We start from the raw sequence: 21,506 nt of genomic DNA on the forward strand, positions 1-21,506 counted from the left end.
CCTAGCCCAGTGCCAGTACCCATGCTGTCTTCATGGGAAACCCCCCTTCATCTGAAGAGTCTTAAATCCCAGAGAAATAAAGTTTTAAATTATGAGTGCAGAGTCCCCTCTGAGCTAAACTAAGTGTCCCAGAATCACAAGAAACTGCACTTACCTCAACGCTGTCTGACAGCAAGACAGCTCCATCAGGTGTAGGAGGTCCTCTCCCTCCCATAGCCCTGTGGAAACAGATAGCCTAAGTGATAGCTAACTCAGGCCCTATCATCAAAAGGGCAGCGCAGTGAGAATTATGTCCCACCAGTTCCCATTGCTCTAAAGCCACCAATTGCTCTTCTGTAGAGACTGATATGGACTACGGCTACGACCTAAATAAAACAGCACACTCTGGCACTGTTTTTAAAATAAAAAAAACTCGATTGAAGAATCAAAAACTAACACCTCACTTTGCCATCTCCTATCGTGGACTCATCGTGTCTTTAAAAAGAAATATATGTGCCACTTGTCATTGGCTCATCAGATGTATTCAGCTAGCTCCCAGTAATGCATTGCAGCTCTTCAAGGGTTAAACACAGTTACATACAAGCAATAGTGCAATAATTAAATATTCTGACATATATTAGAGTATTTTCTTTTTGTAGCCCTTTTGCTTGGGTGTTCCACAATCGTCAAGCTGCAACTACAAGCAGTGTTACAAAAGGTAAAATTTATACAGAATTTTACAAAATGTATTCATCAGTATACATTTTTATAGTCCTGACAACTGCGCAATTGTAGATACTGGAGATTATTTCACTGAGTGTACTGGTCCTTTAACATTTGTTTTCTTTTACACAATGGGCATTTTTGGTTTTCCATTCCTCTTCAAATGTATTTACTCTGGAAACTGTTGATTTATGTTTTAGCCCCTGTCAATGAGATTAGAAATCACATGTACGTAGCAGGAGTGACAGAACTAGACTAGCAGTGACGGCAGCATGTACGTAGCAGGAGTGACAGAACTAGACTAGCAGTGACGGCAGCATGTACGTAGCAGGAGTGACAGAACTAGACAAGCAGTGACGGCAGCATGTACGCAGCAGGAGTGACAGAACTAGACTAGCAGTGACGGCAGCATGTACGTAGCAGGAGTGACAGAACTAGACTAGCAGTGACGGCAGCATGTACGTAGCAGGAGTGACAGAACTAGACAAGCAGTGACGGCAGCATGTACGTAGCAGGAGTGACAGAACTAGACTAGCAGTGACGGCAGCATGTACGTAGCAGGAGTGACAGAACTAGACTAGCAGTGACGGCAGCATGTGCGCAGCAGGAGTGACAAAAGCAAGAAAGCAGTGACGACATACTTGCAGCAGAAATGACAGAAGCAGGTGAGCAGTGACAAAATCGAAGAAGTATCGCCAGCAGGTGAGCAGTGGCGCCATGCACAAAGCAGGCGTGTCAGAAGGAGTGACAAAAGCAAGAAAGCAGTGACAACATACTTGCGGTTGGATTGTCGGCAGAAGGTGAGCAGTAAAACAAACAGCAGGCGTGTCAGCAGCAGCAAGGGAGCAGTGATGCACACAGCAGGCGTGTCAGCAGCAGCCGCAAGGGAGCAGTGATGCACACAGCAGGCGTGTCAGCAGCAGCCGCAAGGGAGCAGTGGTGCACACAGCAGGCGTGTCAGCAGCAGCAAGGGAGCAGTGGTGCACACAGCAGGCGTGTCGGCAGCAGCAAGGGAGCAGTGGTGCACACAGCAGGCGTGTCGGCAGCAGGGGGCAGTGGTGCACACAGCAGGAGTGTGGGCAGCAGGGGGGCAGTGGTGCACACAGCAGGAGTGTGGGCAGCAGGGGGGCAGTGGTGCACACAGCAGGAGTGTGGGCAGCAGGGGGGCAGTGGTGCACACAGCAGGAGTGTGGGCAGCAGGGGGGCAGTGGTGCACACAGCAGGAGTGTCGGCAGCAGGGGGGCAGTGGTGCACACAGCAGGAGTGTCGGCAGCAGGGGGGCAGTGGTGCACACAGCAGGAGTGTCGGCAGCAGGGGGCAGTGGTGAACACAGCAGGAGTGTCAGCAGCAGGGGGGCAGTGGTGCACACAGCAGGAGTGTCGGCAGCAGGAGGGCAGTGGTGCACACAGCAGGAGTGTCAGCAGCAGGAGGGCAGTGGTGCACACAGCAGGAGTGTCGGCAGCAGGAGGGCAGTGGTGCACACAGCAGGAGTGTCGGCAGCAGCAGGGGGGCAGTGGTGCACACAGCAGGAGTGTCGGCAGCAGCAGGGGGGCAGTGGTGCACACAGCAGGCGTGTCAGCAGCAGCAAGGGAGCAGGGATACACACAGCAGGCGTGTCGGCAGCAGCAAGGGAGCAGGGATACACACAGCAGGCGTGTCGGCAGCAGGGGGGCAGTGGTGCACACAGCAGGCGTGTCGGCAGCAGGGGGGCAGTGGTGCACACAGCAGGCGTGTCGGCAGCAGGGGGGCAGTGGTGCACACAGCAGGAGTGTCGGCAGCAGGGGGGCAGTGGTGCACACAGCAGGAGTGTCGGCAGCAGGAGGGCAGTGGTGCACACAGCAGGAGTGTCGGCAGCAGGAGGGCAGTGGTGCACACAGCAGGAGTGTCGGCAGCAGGGAGGCAGTGGTGCACACAGCAGGAGTGTCAGCAGCAGGGGGGCAGTGGTGCACACAGCAGGAGTGTCGGCAGCAGGGGGGCAGTGGTGCAGAGTGTCAGCAGACAAAACAGCACTAAATTGCAGTGATGATGTGACAAACCATTATATAAAAAAGTTTGTAGTGGGATGAAAAAATTATGCAACGTTGCCATTACCAGGTATAAGAAAAATTATCACCACAGTCTACAAGTGAGGGAAGAAGTTACTAGTACACTCTATACTGAATATATAAGAAAAAACAGAATTTATGTTTACCTGATAAATTACTTTCTCCAACGGTGTGTCCGGTCCACGGCGTCATCCTTACTTGTGGGATATTCTCTTCCCCAACAGGAAATGGCAAAGAGCCAGCAAAGCTGGTCACATGATCCCTCCTAGGCTCCGCCTACCCCAGTCATTCGACCGACGTTAAGGAGGAATATTTGCATAGGAGAAACCATATGATACCGTGGTGACTGTAGTTAAAGAAAATAAATTATCAGACCTGATTAAAAAACCAGGGCGGGCCGTGGACCGGACACACCGTTGGAGAAAGTAATTTATCAGGTAAACATAAATTCTGTTTTCTCCAACATAGGTGTGTCCAGTCCACGGCGTCATCCTTACTTGTGGGAACCAATACCAAAGCTTTAGGACACGGATGAAGGGAGGGAGCAAATCAGGTCACCTAAATGGAAGGCACCACGGCTTGCAAAACCTTTCTCCCAAAAATAGCCTCAGAAGAAGCAAAAGTATCAAACTTGTAAAATTTGGTAAAAGTGTGCAGTGAAGACCAAGTCGCTGCCCTACATATCTGATCAACAGAAGCCTCGTTCTTGAAGGCCCATGTGGAAGCCACAGCCCTAGTGGAAGGAGCTGTGATCCTTGCAGGAGGCTGCCGTCCGGCAGTCTCGTAAGCCAATCTGATGATGCTTTTAATCCAAAAAGAGAGAGAGGTAGAAGTTGCTTTTTGACCTCTCCTTTTGCCAGAATAAACAACAAACAAGGAAGATGTTTGTCTAAAATCCTTTGTAGCATCTAAATAGAATTTTAGAGCGCGAACAACATCCAAATTGTGCAACAAACGTTCCTTCTTCGAAACTGGTTTCGGACACAGAGAAGGCACGACTATCTCCTGGTTAATGTTTTTGTTAGAAACAACTTTTGGAAGAAAACCAGGTTAGTACGTAAAACCACCTTATCTGCATGGAACACCAGATAAGGAGGAGAACACTGCAGAGCAGATAATTCTGAAACTCTTCTAGCAGAAGAAATTGCAACCAAAAACAAAACATTCCAAGATAATAACTTAATATCAACGGAATGTAAGGGTTCAAACGGAACCCCCTGAAGAACTGAAAGAACTAAGTTGAGACTCCAAGGAGGAGTCAAAGGTTTGTAAACAGGCTTGATTCTAACCAGAGCCTGAACAAAGGCTTGAACATCTGGCACAGCTGCCAGCTTTTTGTGAAGTAACACAGACAAGGCAGAAATCTGTCCCATCAAGGAACTTGCAGATAATCCTTTTTCCAATCCTTCTCGAAGGAAGGATAGACTCTTAGGAATCTTAACCTTGTCCCAAGGGAATCCTTTAGATTCACACCAACAGATATATTTTTTCCAAATTTTGTGGTAAATTTTTCTAGTTACAGGCTTTCTGGCCTGAACAAGAGTATCAATAACAGAATCTGAGAACCCTCGCTTTGATAAGATCAAGCGTTCAATCTCCAAGCAGTCAGCTGGAGTGGGACCAGATTCGGATGTTCGAACGGACCTTGAACAAGAAGGTCTCGTCTCAAAGGTAGCTTCCATGGTGGAGCCGATGACATATTCACCAGATCTGCATACCAAGTCCTGCGTGGCCACGCAGGAGCTATCAAGATCACCGACGCCCTCTCCTGATTGATCCTGGCTACCAGCCTGGGGATGAGAGGAAACGGCGGGAATACATAGGCTAGTTTGAAGGTCCAAGGTGCTACTAGTGCATCTACTAGAGTCGCCTTGGGATCCCTGGATCTGGACCCGTAGCAAGGAACCTTGAAGTTCTGACGAGAGGCCATCAGATCCATGTCTGGAATGCCCCACAGTTGAGTGATTTGGGCAAAGATTTCCGGATGGAGTTCCCACTCCCCCGGATGCAATGTCTGACGACTCAGAAAATCCGCTTCCCAATTTTCCACTCCTGGGATGTGGATTGCAGACAGGTGGCAGGAGCGAGTCTCCGCCCATTGAATGATTCTGGTCACTTCTTCCATCGCCAGGGAACTCCTTGTTCCCCCCTGATGGTTGATGTACGCAACAGTCGTCATGTTGTCTGATTGAAACCGTATGAACTTGGCCCTCGCTAGCTGAGGCCAAGCCTTGAGAGCATTGAATATCGCTCTCAGTTCCAGAATATTTATCGGTAGAAGAGATTCTTCCCGAGACCAAAGACCCTGAGCTTTCAGGGATCCCCAGACCGCGCCCCAGCCCATCAGACTGGCGTCGGTCGTGACAATGACCCACTCTGGTCTGCGGGAGGTCACCCCTTGTGACAGGTTGTCCAGGGACAGCCACCAACGGAGTGAGTCTCTGGTCCTCTGATTTACTTGTATCTTCGGAGACAAGTCTGTATAGTCCCCATTCCACTGACTGAGCATACACAGTTGTAATGGTCTTAGATGAATGCGCGCAAAAGGAACTATGTCCATTGCCACTACCATCAAACCTATCACTTCCATGCACTGCGCTATGGAAGGAAGAGGAACGGAATGAAGTATCCGACAAGAGTTTAGAAGTTTTGTTTTTCTGGTCTCTGTCAGAAAAATCCTCATTTCTAAGGAGTCTATTATTGTTCCCAAGAAGGGAACTCTTGTCGACGGAGATAGAGAACTCTTTTCCACGTTCACTTTCCATCCGTGAGATCTGAGAAAGGCCAGGACTATGTCCGTGTGAGCCTTTGCTTGAGGAAGGGACGACGCTTGAATCAGAATGTCGTCCAAGTAAGGTACTACAGCAATGCCCCTTGGTCTTAGCACCGCCAGAAGGGACCCTAGTACCTTTGAGAAAATCCTTGGAGCAGTGGCTAATCCGAAAGGAAGCGCCACGAACTGGTAATGCTTGTCCAGGAATGCGAACCTTAGGAACCGATGATGTTCCTTGTGGACAGGAATATGTAGATACGCATCCTTTAAATCCACCGTGGTCAAGAATTGACCTTCCTGGATGGAAGGATTGTTCGAATGGTTTCCATTTTGGACGATGGAACCTTGAGAAACTTGTTTAGGATCTTGAGATCTAAGATTGGTCTGAACGTTCCCTCTTTTTTTGGGAACTACGAACAGATTGGAGTAGAACCCCATCCCTCGTTCTCTTAATGGAACAGGATGAATCACTTCCAGAAGATAACCTTGGGAGACCATTTCTAGCGCCCAAGGATCCAGAACATCTCTTGCCCAAGCCTGAGTGAAGAGAGAGAGTCTGCCCCCCACCAAATCCGGTCCCGGATCGGGGGCCCGCATCTCATGCTGTCTTGGGAGCAGTGGCAGGTTTCTTGGCCTGCTTTCCTTTGTTCCAGCCTTGCATAGGTCTCCAGGCTGGATTGGCTTGAGAAGTATTACCCTCCTGCTTAGAGGACGTAGCACTTGGGGCTGGTCCGTTTCTGCGAAAGGAACGAAAATTAGGTTTATTTTTGGCCTTGAAAGACCTATCCTGAGGAAAGGCGTGGCCCTTGCCCCCAGTGATATCAGAGATAATCTCTTTCAAGTCAGGGCCAAACAGTGTTTTCCCCTTGAAAGGAATGTCAAGCAATTTGTTCTTGGAAGACGCATCCGCTGACCAAGATTTTAACCAAAGCGCTCTGCGCGCCACAATAGCAAACCCAGAATTTTTCGCCGCTAACCTAGCCAATTGCAAGGTGGCGTCTAGGGTGAAAGAATTAGCCAATTTAAGAGCACGAATTCTGTCCATAATCTCCTCATAAGAAGAAGAATTACTAATAATCGCCTTTTCTAGCTCATCGAACCAGAAACACGCGGCTGTAGTGACAGGGACAATGCATGCAATTGGTTGTAGAAGGTAACCTTGCTGAACAAACATCTTTTTTAGCAAACCTTCTAATTTTTTATCCATAGGATCTTGGAAAGCACAACTATCTTCTATGGGTATAGTGGCGCGCTTGTTTAGAGTAGAAACCGCCCCCTCGACCTTGGGGACTGTCTGCCATAAGTCCTTTCTGGGGTCGACTATAGGAAACAATTTTTTAAATATGGGGGGAGGTACGAAAGGTATACCGGGCCTGTCCCATTCTTTATTAACAATGTACGCCACCCGCTTGGATATAGGAAAAGCTTCGGGGGGCCCCGGGGCCTCTAGGAACTTGTCCATTTTACATAGTGTTTCTGGAATGACCAGATAATCACAATCATCCAAATTGGATAACACCTCCTTAAGCAGAGCGCGGAGATGTTCCAACTTAAATTTAAAAGTAATCACATCAGGTTCAGCTTGTTGAGAAATTTTTCCTGAATCTGAAATTTCTCCCTCAGACAAAACCTCCCTGGCCCCCTCAGACTGGTGTAGGGGCCCTTCAGAAACAATATCATCAGCGTCCTCATGCTCTTCAGTATTTTCTAAAACAGAGCAGTCGCGCTTTCGCTGATAAGTGGGCATATTGGCTAAAATGTTTTTGATAGAATTATCCATTACAGCCGTTAATTGTTGCATAGTAAGGAGTATTGGCGCGCTAGATGTACTAGGGGCCTCCTGTATGGGCAAGACTAGTGTAGACGAAGGAGGGGATGATGCAGTACCATGCTTACTCCCCTCACTTGAGGAATCATCTTGGGCATCATTTTTACTAAATTTTTTATGACATAAATCACATCTATTTAAATGAGAAGGAACCTTGGCTTCCCCACAGTCAGAACACAATCTATCTGGTAGTTCAGACATGTTAAACAGGCATAAACTTGATAACAAAGCACAAAAAACGTTTTAAAATAAAACCGTTACTGTCACTTTAAATTTTAAACTGAACACACTTTATTACTGCAATTGCGAAAAAGTATGAAGGAATTGTTCAAAATTCACCAAAATTTCACCACAGTGTTTTAAAGCCTTAAAAGTATTGCACACCAAATTTGGAAGCTTTAACCCTTAAAATAACGGAACCGGAGCCGTTTTTATATTTAACCCCTTTACAGTCCCTGGAATCTGCTTTGCTGAGACCCAACCAAGCCCAAAGGGGAATACGATACCAAATGAAGCCTTCAGAAAGACTTTTCTATGTATCAGAGCTCCACACACATGCAGCTGCATGCCATGCTGTTCTCAAAAACAAGTGCGCCATACCGGCGCGAAAATGAGGCTCTGACTATGATTAGGGAAAGCCCCTATAGAATAAAGTGTCTAAAACAGTGCCTGCCGATATTATTTTACAAAAAATACCCAGATTAAATGATTCCTCAAGGCTAAATATGTGTAAATATGATCGATTTAGCCCAGAAAATGTCTACAGTCTTAATAAACCCTTGTGAAGCCCTTATTTACTGTCTGAATAAAAATGGCTTACCGGATCCCATAGGGAAAATGACAGCTTCCAGCATTACATCGTCTTGTTAGAATGTGTCATACCTCAAGCAGCAAAAGACTGCTCACTGTTCCCCCAACTGAAGATAATTCCTCTCAACAGTCCTGTGTGGAACAGCCATGGATTTTAGTAACGGTTGCTAAAATCATTTTCCTCATACAAACAGAAATCTTCATCTCTTTTCTGTTTCAGAGTAAATAGTACATACCAGCACTATTTTAAAATAACAAACTCTTGATTGAATAATAAAAACTACAGTTAAACACTAAAAAACTCTAAGCCATCTCCGTGGAGATGTTGCCTGTACAACGGCAAAGAGAATGACTGGGGTAGGCGGAGCCTAGGAGGGATCATGTGACCAGCTTTGCTGGCTCTTTGCCATTTCCTGTTGGGGAAGAGAATATCCCACAAGTAAGGATGACGCCGTGGACCGGACACACCTATGTTGGAGAAAGTACTTTCATTCTTAAAAGTGAAATAAAAGTCAAATGTAACATTCATGGGAGAGTGAGTGCAATTTTTTGAGATTGTCCTATTAACTGCTATCACATTTTCTTTGTTCTCTTGGACTACATTGTTGAACATAATGCCTTGGTAGGCTCAGGAGCGGCGATTTATTCCTGGGAGCTTGCTGCCGATCGATGGCTAAAACACATATGCCTCTTGTGATTGGCTCACCCGTTAGGTTCAGCTAGATCCCATTAGTGCACTGTTTTCAGACCAGTCCTCATCCTCAAAATATGTCCTGTTAGGGGAAGTCTATCTGAACTAGAGCACAGGTGAAACAATCAGCTGATTAGTAAACATGGTTAGTTTACCTGCTCTTGCGCAAGGTAATCATGAAAACCTGGCCTGTTGGGGAGGCCTGAGAACAGGTTTGAAAACCAATGCATTGCTATTCTATGCAGGGGTTAAACATGGTTTTATACAACAAGTTACAGATTTGGACCATTAAGTCCCTTTAATAAACGAAGGACACATTTCATTGTAGTGGCAGCACATATAAAACAGCAAACCACTATGACAACTGTACAAAGTTATTTTGCCAATATCTTTCTAGAAATAATCCAAATATATGAAATAAGGAATACTGGAGACATGTTGGTTGCCAGACAGGATTATGTTTTAAAAAAGAAAAAAAATTGAATTAAAAGATCATTGGCTGATGTTAGAAAAGGGAATGGTCACTGAATGAGTTAAAGAAAGAAAAAAAAAAAGTCTCTGTGGTGACAGAGCAGCGAGCATGTAATTACTAACAAAACGTCCACAGTTACTTACAGAACGCGGAGTTCTTTCAGGCCAGACAAGGCCATGGAATGGATGAAAGAGAGGTCGTTACCCGCCAGTCGCCTGGAAGAAAAATTGTAATAATAATTGAGACTTTGAGAGATAAAAAAACTATAATAAAAGAACAAAACATCTCCTATTGTAAAGAGTTCAACATAAAAAAACACACAATAAAAACTTTGTAAAATAATCACTAATTAATTGTGAATAGATTTTTAGCTTATTATACAGTTGCAGTAAACTGAATTGAAAGGATCATTTTATCAAAATTAGGGCCGGAAAGGAACACAAATGTACAAAGATTTAACAAGGTGATTAGTTCTGATGTACGGCTGCCAATGTCCACAGACTGAACTCAAATCAAGTCATTTTCTTTTTGTGTGGTAAGAACGTTATGAAGTTATGATTCAAAGATGTAAGGTTCCCAAACCTGTATTCAGATAACATCTATTGGCAAGGATGTAAGGATATCCTAATCCAAAAGCAACTCCATAAGAAAAAAAAAATAAGAAAAATGGCTGAGCCACTGATAAATGCTTATATATAAGAAAGCTGCTCCAGAAAGTACCCTAAAGTGTCATAATGTTGTGATATACACATTTTTTCTTTAACTTAGGAGCTATAATTGTTATTGTGCGTGTAGCTGTATATCCAGTAACACAGGCAGGAGTGAATTAACCCAATTATACCTTTACATGTGACCCTGGATGTTCTATGTGAACTCTGGCACAAGGATTTATTGAGGCCTGCTCATTTGGGTTTAAATGTACAAATCTCTCGTTCACAGGGCAAGTGCCTGGTGTGTGGGGGTGAACAATTTGTTTTGGATGGGACCAGAATGATGTAGTTCAGGAAAACTCTCAGCTCTGAAACACACAAGTCTGTTTAAAGGGCCACTAAACCCAAAATCTTTACTTACTTCCATTATTTATTTTGCTTCATTTTTTAAATATCCTTAGTTGAAGAAAAAGCAATGCACATGGTGAGCCAATCACACGATGCTTCTATGTGCAGCAACCAATCAGCAGCTAGTGAGCATATCTAGATATGCTTTTCATCAAAGAATATCAAGAGAATTAAACAAATTAGATAATATAAGTAAATTAGAAAGATGTTTAAAATTGCATTCTCTTTCTAAATCATAAAAGAAAAAATGTGGGTGGCATGTCCCTTTAAAGGGGCTGCATCCTGGTTTGTCACTGATATGTTCATAGTTAATTGCCTTACTTGTTGGGCCTCAAAGACCCCCATAACTACTAATATACACACACATACATATATACACAGAGAGAGAGAAGCACACAAACAAGCGGCTCAATACCATTGACCATTGTTAGCCTGTTCTATGGCGATTAACCACCTCGGTGCAGCTTCTTTTAGCCCAGCAATGCTTTTCACAGAGTAGAACTTTCCTGTAGTATATCAGTCTGATCACACCTATTACGGTCAGTCCAGTGCCGAAATACCAGGCAATTCCTCTCTGAACAAGGATCACAGCAACCTGATAATCATTCCGGCCTTCATCGGGCCTAGTCAGTGAGGTGGGCTAGGGTTTATGTGTGTATCGGAAAGGGGGGGGGGGGCGAAGGGTCTAATGCAGCAAGGAATTTAGGAAAGCAGTTTATAGAGTGTTAGGTGAGATTAGCTGGATTTAGTAGGTCAGAAATCATGTGAGAGTGTTACTGGTATAACTTGATTTTTTAGTGAGAACCTTTTATAGAATTTAAATATTTTAATATTACAATATTAAATGCTAAACTACAGTAAATTTACTGTGCTTTTTATACATATTTGTTTTAACCCATCTCCTGTCATTTGAAAAGGACAGTAAACACATTGAGATTTTTAGATAAAATGTTTAGTTATGTTTTTAACACCCAGAACTTTAAATGCACCCTGGTGACTACTGAAGGCTAACCTTAATACACATATGTCCCTTATTGTATTTATAAGATAACTGCAAAACAGATTTTATACTAACTTTGTAACAGTGGATAGCCTTGTTGTCTGTGTTCTAAAGTCCAGATTGGCTCCTCCAAATAAAAGCATGAGGTGGGTTGAGTATGGCTATTGATAAATAATTGCAGTAAAAAGGATGTCAAGACTTAACTGATATATTGCGAACCTTGGCACTCCAGATGTTTCAGAACTACTTTTTCCATTATGTCTAAGCACTCTGACATCCAGTAAAGCATCATGGGAAATGTAGTTTTGAAACATCTGGAGTGCCAAAGTACGCCATCACTGTTCTATAGCAACACAACAGATATGTCTTGTAATTACAAGGTGTTTACTGCCACTTTAAGTCTGAAAATTGTGGATTTCCAAGTCCTGGAAACTGAAAGATCACATAAAAAGGCTTCACAAGACTAACCTTGCCACATATCAATATATTAATCTTAAAATGATGTGCTAAAACCAACACACTAAATATTTAAATGCATGGCAAATTCAAAATGTTTTATGATTCAGATAGAGAATATAATTGTAAACAAGTTCCCAATTTACTTCTATTATCTAATTAGTTTTGTTCTCTTGCATCCTTTGTTGAAAAGCATACCTAGATAGGCCTGGGAGCAGCAATGCACTACTGGAAGCTAGCTGCTGATTGGCGTCTGCACATATATGCCCCTTGACATTGGCTCACCTAATGTTTAGCCAACTCCTAATTTTGCATTGATGATGTTTAAAGGGATATGAAACCCAAAATTTTTTTTCATGATTCAGATAGAGCATGCAATTTTAAGCAACTTTATAATTTATTCATATTATCAATTTTTCTTCGTCCTATTGGTATCTTTATTTGAAAAAGCAGTAATGTAAGCTTAGGAGCTGGGCCATTTGAAGCATTAAAGGGACACTCAATCAAAATTAAACTTTTATTATTCAGATAGAGCATGCCATTTTAATCAACTTTCCAATTTACTTCTATTAACAAAATGTGCAGTCTTTTATATTTATATTTTTTTGAGTCACCAGCTCGTACTGAGCATGTGCAAGAATAAGTCTGTATGCATTTGTGAATGGCTGATGGCTGTCACATGGTACGTGTATGCATTTGTGATTGGCTAATGGATGTCACATGGTACAGGGGGAGTGGAAAAATACATAACTTTCAAAATTGTCAGAAAAAAAATAATCTACTACTCATTTGAAGTTCAGACTAAGTGCTATTGCATTGTATTGTTATCTTGCATTTGTTGATTATGCAAATCTATTGTGTTGACTGGTCCTTTAAATAAGAAAATTGGGTCTCATAACTTAAAAAAAAAACAAATAAAAACATGCAAATGAAGCATATTTGATAATAGAAGTGAATGTTAGAGTGGTTTAAAATTGCATGATCTATCTGAATCATTAAAGGGACAGTATACTTCAGGATTTTTATTGTTTAAAAAGATAGAGAATCCCTTTATTACCCATTCCCCAGTTTTGCATAACAAACAAGGGGGTCGATTTATCAAAGGATTTTGCCAGCCTTCGAGCCCCTACGACTGCAGGTTCTCACAAGAGAACCTGCAGTCCGTATTTATGTAGCAGCGGTCATCAGACATCTTAGGTGGCGAATTTCAATTTTCCCTGTCTCTTATGACCGGGGAGATTGACAGCTTCTGCCCACGCATGATTGGCTGTGCGCGGGCAGGGGACGGCATTGCACAAGAGCGCAAAATCACGTTCTTGTGCAATGCTGAATTCCCTTCAGCCCACAATCCCATTTAGGAAGTGGCTGTAGCTTCAGGACAGTCAAATGGCTAGGACGTTCCATGCCATCCTAATGGCCCTAAAGCACAGTGCAGTTAGGATGGCATGGAACAGCCTAACGCCAGGAAGGGGTTAATATTCATTTTACCTCTGATTACCTTGAATTTAATCCTCTGCAGACTGCCCCCTTATTTCAGTTCCTTTGACAGAGTTTGCATTTAAGCCAATTAGTGCTTACTCAAATAGCTCCACGGGAGTGAGCACAATGTTATCTATATTGCACATATGAACTAGCACTGTCTATCTGTTTAAAACTGTCAAAATGAAATGAGATAAGATGTGGCCTCCAATGACTTAGAAATTAGCACAAGCCTACCTAGGTTTAGCTTTCAGCAAATAAATACCAAGAGAACAAAGCACATTTTATGATAAAAGTAAATTGGAAAGTTTATAAAATTGCATGCCCTATATGAATCAAGAAAGTTGAATACTATACTGTCCCTTTAAAGAAAGATTTAATGCCCCTTTATGAGGAAAAAAGTCAGCAAAGCCTCATACCCCCACCCCCCCAAAACAATTTTCTTACAGCTTGCTTTTCTTTTTTTCTGCTCTGCTGCGCCTACTTCCTGGTAAACATTCCCTGTGTGGTCCAACCTTTACTGCACCAGGGCTTAAATATCACAAGTCCTTTCCTGAATGCAGAATTAGAGAAGTGATCAAATGTGGCACACCTTGTAATACTAGCACCTAAGCTGCCAACACAAGGTCATTTTACATCGTAAGATGAGCACAAGTCTATTGGTTTCTTCATCGCATATAGGGTGAGACTGTTTAGGAATATATCAAATACCATGAGACAGACTCTTCATTATTTAACTGCACTATTAGGAAGGAAATGCCCTGCTAATTATTTGCTAATTGATTTGCCATCTGGTGTTTAAGACCTGATTCTACTTAGGAACACGTTGCAATATATTTACAATTAAACAAGTCCCACATAGATTTAGAATTAGGGTTCTGTTCACTACATTAAAGGGCCACTAAACCATAATTTTTTCTTTCATGATTCAGATAGAGAATACTCTAATTTGCTGCAATCTTTAGATATCCTTTGTTAAAGAAATAGCAATGCACATTGGTGAACCAATCACATGGGGCATCTATGTGCAGCCACCAATCAGAAGCTACTGAGCATATCTAGATATGCTTTTCAGGATAGAAAATCAAGAGAATGAAGCAAAGTAGATAATAGAAGTAAATTAGAAAGTTGTTTAAAAAGGTATTCTCTATCTGAATCATGAAAGAAAAAAAAATGGGTTTTATTATTATTATTATTATTATTATCGGTTATTTGTAGAGCGCCAACAGATTCCGCAGCGCTATAAACAAAAGGGGGAGTACAACAAAACAATTATAGGGTAGAGGGCCCTGCCAAGAGTTGCACTGTTGTAGTCAGCTCTTAAGAAGGTGATCTACAAACAGCTGGACTTTTAGGCTTACATGCTAAGAGGGTTCAGGGGATTGCAGTGGAGGAGAGGAACTAGTATTAGGAAGGGTTAGCGTAGGTTGTATGCGTCCCTGAACAGTAGAGTCTTTAGGGAGCACTTGAAGCTTTTAAAACTAGAAGAGAGTCTTGTGGAGCGAGGCAGAGAGTTCCACAAGATGGGAGCCAGTCTGGAGAAGTCCTGTAAACGGGAGTGTGATGAGGCGACAAGAGAGGAGGAGAGGAGGAGGTTGTGAGCAGAGCGAAGGGGACGGGAGGGAGAGTATCTGGAGACAAGGTCTGAGATGTAGGGGGGAGCAGTGCAGTTGAGGGCTTTGTATGTAAGAGTGAGAGTTTTGTGTTTGATCCTAGAGGCAAGAGGAAGCCAGTGAAGGGATTGGCAGAGAGGCGCAGCAGATGAAGAGCGACGTGTAAGGAAGATGAGTCTGGCAGAGGCATTCATTATGGATTGTAAAGGAGCTAGACGGCAGGTGGGGAGACCAGAGAGGACAGAGTTGCAGTAATCAAGGCGGGAAAGAATGAGAGAGTGGATTAAAATCTTAGTTGTGTCTTGTGTAAGGAAGTGTCTAATTTTAGAGATGTTTTTAAGGTGGAAGCGGCAGGCTGTAGCCAAGGACTGAATGTGAGGAGTGAAGGAAAGATCTGAGTCAATTGTGACCCCGAGGGATCGGGCATGCGAGGTAGGGGTAATGATGGAGTTGTCGACAGTTAGAGATATTAGGGGTGGAGATTTTGGAAGAAGGGGGGAAAATGAGGAGCTCAGTTTTGGAGAGATTTAGCTTGAGGTAGTGAGAGGACATCCAGGAAGAGATGTGAGAAAAACAGTTAGTGACACGGGTTAGCAAGGAAGGAGATAGTTCTGGTGCAGAGAAGTAGATTTGGGTGTCATCGGCATACAAATGATATTGGAAACCGTGGGACTTAATTAGGGAACCTAGTGATGACGTATAGATTGAGAAGAGAAGGGGACCGAGGACAGAGCCTTGCGGTACTCCGACAGAAAGTGGTGACGGGGCAGAGGAGGCCCCAGAGAAGGCTACACTGAAGGTACGGTTTGACAGGTAGGAAGAGAGCCACGAAAGGGCTGTGTCACAGATGCCGAAGGATTGGAGGGTTTGGAGCAAAAGAGGGTGGTCGACAGTGTCAAAGGCTGCGGACAGATCAAGGAGGATAAGCAGAGAGAAGTGGCCTTTTGATTTAGCTGTAAGTAGGTCGTTGGTGACCTTAACAATAGCAGTCTCTGTGGAGTGATAGGGACGAAATCCAGATTGCAGCGGGTCAAGAAGGGAGTTTAACGTAAGGAAATGGGATAGGCGTGCATATACTAGTTTTTCGAGAAGCTTTGAAGCAAGAGGGAGGAGAGAAATTGGGCGGTAGTTGGATGGGGAGGTAGGATCAAGGGAAGGTTTTTTGGTTTAATGTCCCTTTAAGGTCATCCAATTTAGGATTTAAAAAAAGAAAACAAAACTATTTATAAAAAAAAAAAAATCATACACCCAATAAGAACAAAGCACATTTGAAAAAATAAGTTAATTTAGACATTCTTAAAATGGCACGCTCTATCTGAATCATGCAAGTTTAAATTTAAACTTTCCTATACTTTTATATATTGTTTTATCATATGTATATGGGGGGGGGGGGATTTGCTCTTGATACTTCTGATACTTTAATGATTAATACTTTAATACTTAGGAAGTATTAGTATAAAGAAATATATTAAAAAAACAATATTAAAAATGTACACTTTTCATTACATTGTAAAATATTCTACTATAACATTTAAACTATTCACTTTTCAAAGTAAACATAGAAATAATGATGCTTTTAGTAGTTCTAAAAGTAGAGAATATTGAGAAATTCTGAATTTGAGGGTCAGCCAAGCTCTAATATTTAGAGATCACTGAAAAATAACACAACAACCATAATCAAATGTTTGTGCCAGCATTAGGTGTTGCCCTAAACCAGTGGGTGCCAACAAAAAATATACTGGGCCAAGGTAATATGAGTCTAATTAGATAGCTCAAGAAGCGTTCAAGTAAAAGAAACAAATGCAAGTTTCAGCATTATGGCCACTTGTTTTTACATTATTAGGACACATTGTTTTTTTCACACAGATATGCTTTTTGTTACTACATGGTGTTTGTATAACAAGGTTGTCCAGCCTGAGATTTAGGGAGAACGTACACATTTTTTATCTGGCCATTTCTTTGTCAAATTATAAATTTATGTTTGCAATATAGAAGCAGTTAGCAACACATTTTATGAAAACACCAAATGGTTTATGCTCTATACATGGCTGTGTAAAATAAAAAAGCATTTATTCGTGAAACTACCATACGCCTGTACAACCCTATATCTGCAGCATACAGTATCCACCAATCAGACTACTCCATACAGCTACAGGTGAGCTAGCTCATAAGAACAAGACAGGGGCAATGAGATGCTCATTTAAAGACTGGTTATGTAACTGTTTAAATGCCTTCACCGATTATACAGGAAGAAATACAATTCCATTATGACCCCCCCACACACATTTTTTTTATTTAAATTAAAAAAAAAGTAAAATAGCAGGAGAACTCTGCTGCCTAATTATTAATAATGTCCATTCTGTAAGTTGTTCTATTGAAATCAAATAGCCTTTGACTGCTTCATATTTTTGGAAGTTTCTCTAAACGTTTCCGATAGAGTCTGCATTTATTTGGGAAGAACAGTATTAGTGATTTTAATTTTGGTTACACTAACATAGTAAATATTGCATTTCTAAATATAAAATGTTGATTACAAATGAGAAAAGTGAATAGTAGGAGTACTATTTATATAGCAATTAAAGAAACATGGTATTACAAAAGTGACATATACCTACTTGTTTCTCAAGCGGAACTTTAAATATGTTTAACACGTTTGTGGGTGTTAAAGTTTTAGTGTCAGTACTGTAAAAATTGCATGATCTAAAATTATAGCATGTACATTTTACACCACAATGTCCCTGTAATAACTAATTACATTTCATGTGTGATATTTTATTTTTGTTTCCAGGATATTGGTATCAAAGTTATTCTTACTGTAGCAATTGAAAAAATTAAAATGTAACAAAGCCAACAACTTCAGTTAGGATTCCTGCTGTATTTGAAATTGAACAGAAGAATATATTGAAACTTTTTATAGTGTTTTGTTAAAGTGATGGTAAACTCCGTTATTTGCAAATTTCATATTTACATCACTTATGCAATAATTATTAAACCGCATTATAAATCCTTTAAATTTTGGTGTATTTTGAAGTAAAACAATTTATGTAAGAATTTACCTGATAAATTCATTTCTTTCATATTAGCAAGAGTCCATGAGCTAGTGACGTATGGGATATACATTCCTACCAGGAGGGGCAAAGTTTCCCAAACCTCAAAATGCCTATAAATACACCCCTCACCACACCCACAAATCAGTTTAACGAATAGCCAAGAAGTGGGGTGATAAGAAAAAGTGCAAAAGCATAAAAAATAAGGAATTGGAATAATTGTGCTTTATACAAAAAAATCATAACCACCACAAAAAAGGGCGGGCCTCATGGACTCTTGCTAATATGAAAGAAATGAATTTATCAGGTAAGTTCTTACATAAATTATGTTTTCTTTCATGTAATTAGCAAGAGTCCATGAGCTAGTGACGTATGGGATAATGACTACCCAAGATGTGGATCTTCCACGCAAGAGTCACTAGAGAGGGAGGGATAAAATAAAGACAGCCAATTCCGCTGAAAATAATCCACACCCAAAATAAAGTTTAATTTTAAAAATATAAGCAGAAGATTCAAACTGAAACAGCTGCCTGAAGTACTTTTCTACCAAAAACAGCTTCAGAAGAAGAAAACACATCAAAATGGTAGAATTTAGTAAAAGTATGCAAAGAAGACCAAGTTGCAGCTTTGCAAATCTGATCAACCGAAGCTTCATTCTTAAATGCCCAGGAAGTAGAGACTGACCTAGTAGAATGAGCTGTAATCCTTTGAGGCGGAGTTTTGCCCGACTCAACATAAGCATGATGAATCAAAGATTTCAAACAAGATGCCAAAGAAATGGCAGAAGCTTTCTGGCCTTTTCTAGAACCGGAAAAGATGACAAATAGACTAGAAGTCTTTCGGAAAGTCTTAGTAGCTTCAACATAATATTTCAAAGCTCTAACAACATCCAAAGAATGCAATGATTTCTCCTTAGAATTCTTAGGATTAGGGCATAATGAAGGAACCACAATTTCTCTACTAATGTTGTTGGAATTCACAACCTTAGGTAAAAATTTAAAAGAAGTTCGCAACACCGCCTTATCCTGATGAAAAATCAGAAAAGGAGACTCACAAGAAAGAGCAGACAATTCAGAGACTCTTCTGGATGAAGAGATGGCCAAAAGGAACAAAACTTTCCAAGAAAGTAATTTAATGTCCAATGAATGCATAGGTTCAAACGGAGGAGCTTGAAGAGCCCCCAGAACCAAATTCAAACTCCAAGGAGGAGAAATTGACTTAATGACAGGTTTTATATGAACCAAAGCTTGTACAAAACAATGAATATCAGGAAGATTAGCAATCTTTCTGTGAAAAAGAACAGAAAGAGCAGAGATTTGACCTTTCAAGGAACTTGCGGACAAACCTTTATCTAAACCATCCTGAAGAAACTGTAAAATTCTCGGAATTCTAAAAGAATGCCAGGAAAAATGATGAGAAAGACACCAAGAAATATAAGTCTTCCAGACTCTATAATATATCTCTTTAGATACAGATTTACAAGCCTGTAACATAGTATTAATCACAGAGTCAGAGAAACCTCTTTGACCAAGAATCAAGCGTTCAATCTCCATACCTTTAAATTTAAGGATTTGAGATCCTGATGGAAAAAAGGACCTTGCGACAGAAGGTCCGGTCTTAGCGGAAGAGTCCACGGTTGGCAAGAGGCCATCCGGACAAGAACCGCATACCAAAACCTGTGAGGCCATGCTGGAGCTACCAGCAGAACAAACGAGCATTCCTTCAGAATCTTGGAGATTACTCTTGGAAGAAGAACTAGAGGCGGAAAGATATAGGCAGGATGATACTTCCAAGGAAGTGATAATGCATCCACTGCCTCCGCCTGAGGATCCCGGGATCTGGACAGATACCTGGGAAGTTTCTTGTTTAGATGAGAAGCCATCAGATCTATTTCTGGAAGTTCCCACATTTGAACAATCTGAAGAAATACCTCTGGGTGAAGAGACCATTCGCCCGGATGCAACGTTTGGCGACTGAGATAATCCGCTTCCCAATTGTCTATACCTGGAATATGAACCGCAGAGATTAGACAGGAGCTGGATTCCGCCCAAACCAGAATTCGAGATACTTCTTTCATAGCCAGAGGACTGTGAGTCCCTCCTTGATGATTGATGTATGCCACAGTTGTGACATTGTCTGTCTGAAAACAAATGAACGATTCTCTCTTCAGAAGAGGCCAAGACTGAAGAGCTCTGAAAATTGCACGGAGTTCCAAAATATTGATCGGTAATCTCACCTCCTGAGATTCCCAAACCCCTTGTGCCGTCAGAGACCCCCACACAGCTCCCCAACCTGTAAGACTTGCATCTGTTGAAATTACAGTCCAGGTCGGAAGAACAAAAGAAGCCCCCTGAACTAAACGATGGTGATCTGTCCACCACGTCAGAGAGTGTCGTACAGTCGGTTTTAAAGATATTAATTGAGATATCTTTGTGTAATCCCTGCACCATTGGTTCAGCATACAGAGCTGAAGAGGTCGCATGTGAAAACGAGCAAAGGGGATCGCGTCCGATGCAGCAGTCATAAGACCTAGAATTTCCATGCATAAGGCTACCGAAGGGAATGATTGTGACTGAAGGTTTCGACAAGCTGAAATCAATTTTAGACGTCTCTTGTCTGTCAAAGACAGAGTCATGGACACTGAATCTATCTGGAAACCCAAAAAGGTTACCCTTGTTTGAGGAATCAATGAACTTTTTAGTGAATTGATCCTCCAACCATGATCTTGAAGAAACAACAAAAGTCGATTCGTAAGAAATTCTGCTAAATGTGAAGACCAAGATATCGTCCAAATAAGGAAATACCACAATACCCTGTTCTCTGATTACAGACAGAAGGGCACCGAGAACCTTTGTAAAAATTCTTGGAGCTGTTGCTAGGCCAAACGGCAGAGCCACAAACTGGTAATGCTTGTCCAGGAAAGAGAATCTCAGAAACCGATAGTGAGCTGGATGAATCGGAATATGCAGATATATGTCTACAATAGATTTACAGGATGCATAATGCCCTTGCTGAACAAAAGGCAGGATAGTCCTTACAGTTACCATTTTGAATGTTGGTATCCTTACATAACGATTCAATATTTTTAGATCCAGAACTGGTCTGAAGGAATTCTCCTTCTTTGGTACAATGAAGAGATTCAAATAAAACCCCAGCCCCTGTTCAAGAACTGGAACTGGCATAATTACTCCAGCCAACTCTAGATCTGAAACACATTTCAGAAATGCTTGAGCTTTCGCTGGGTTTACTGGGACACGGGAAAGAAAAAAATCTCTTTGCAGGAGGTCTTATCTTGAAACCAATTCTGTACCCTTCTGAAACAATGTTCTGAATCCAAAGATTGTGAACAGAATTGATCCAAATTTCTTTGAAAAAACGTAATCTGCCCCCTACCAGCTGAGCTGGAATGAGGGCCGCACCTTCATGTGGACTTAAAAGCTGGCTTTGCTTTTCTAGAAGGCTTGGATTTATTCCAGACTGGAGATGGTTTCCAAACTGAAACTGCTCCTGAGGATGAAGGATCAGGCTTTTG

General features: G+C 41.9%; 1 protein-coding gene across 1 annotated transcript in view; it reads right to left on the bottom strand.

Moving 5' to 3' along the window:
- LGR4 (leucine rich repeat containing G protein-coupled receptor 4) overlaps window positions 1-21,506 on the bottom strand; it is a 222,783-nt gene that overhangs the window by 121,564 nt on the left and 79,713 nt on the right. The window contains exon 3 of the mRNA XM_053720390.1: window positions 9,465-9,536. Coding sequence (XP_053576365.1) covers window positions 9,465-9,536 — 72 coding nt within the window. The remainder of the gene's footprint in view (window positions 1-9,464; window positions 9,537-21,506) is intronic.

The sequence above is a fragment of the Bombina bombina genome, chromosome 7, assembly GCF_027579735.1.
Source record: "Bombina bombina isolate aBomBom1 chromosome 7, aBomBom1.pri, whole genome shotgun sequence".
In the NCBI taxonomy this organism is placed as follows: domain Eukaryota; kingdom Metazoa; phylum Chordata; class Amphibia; order Anura; family Bombinatoridae; genus Bombina; species Bombina bombina.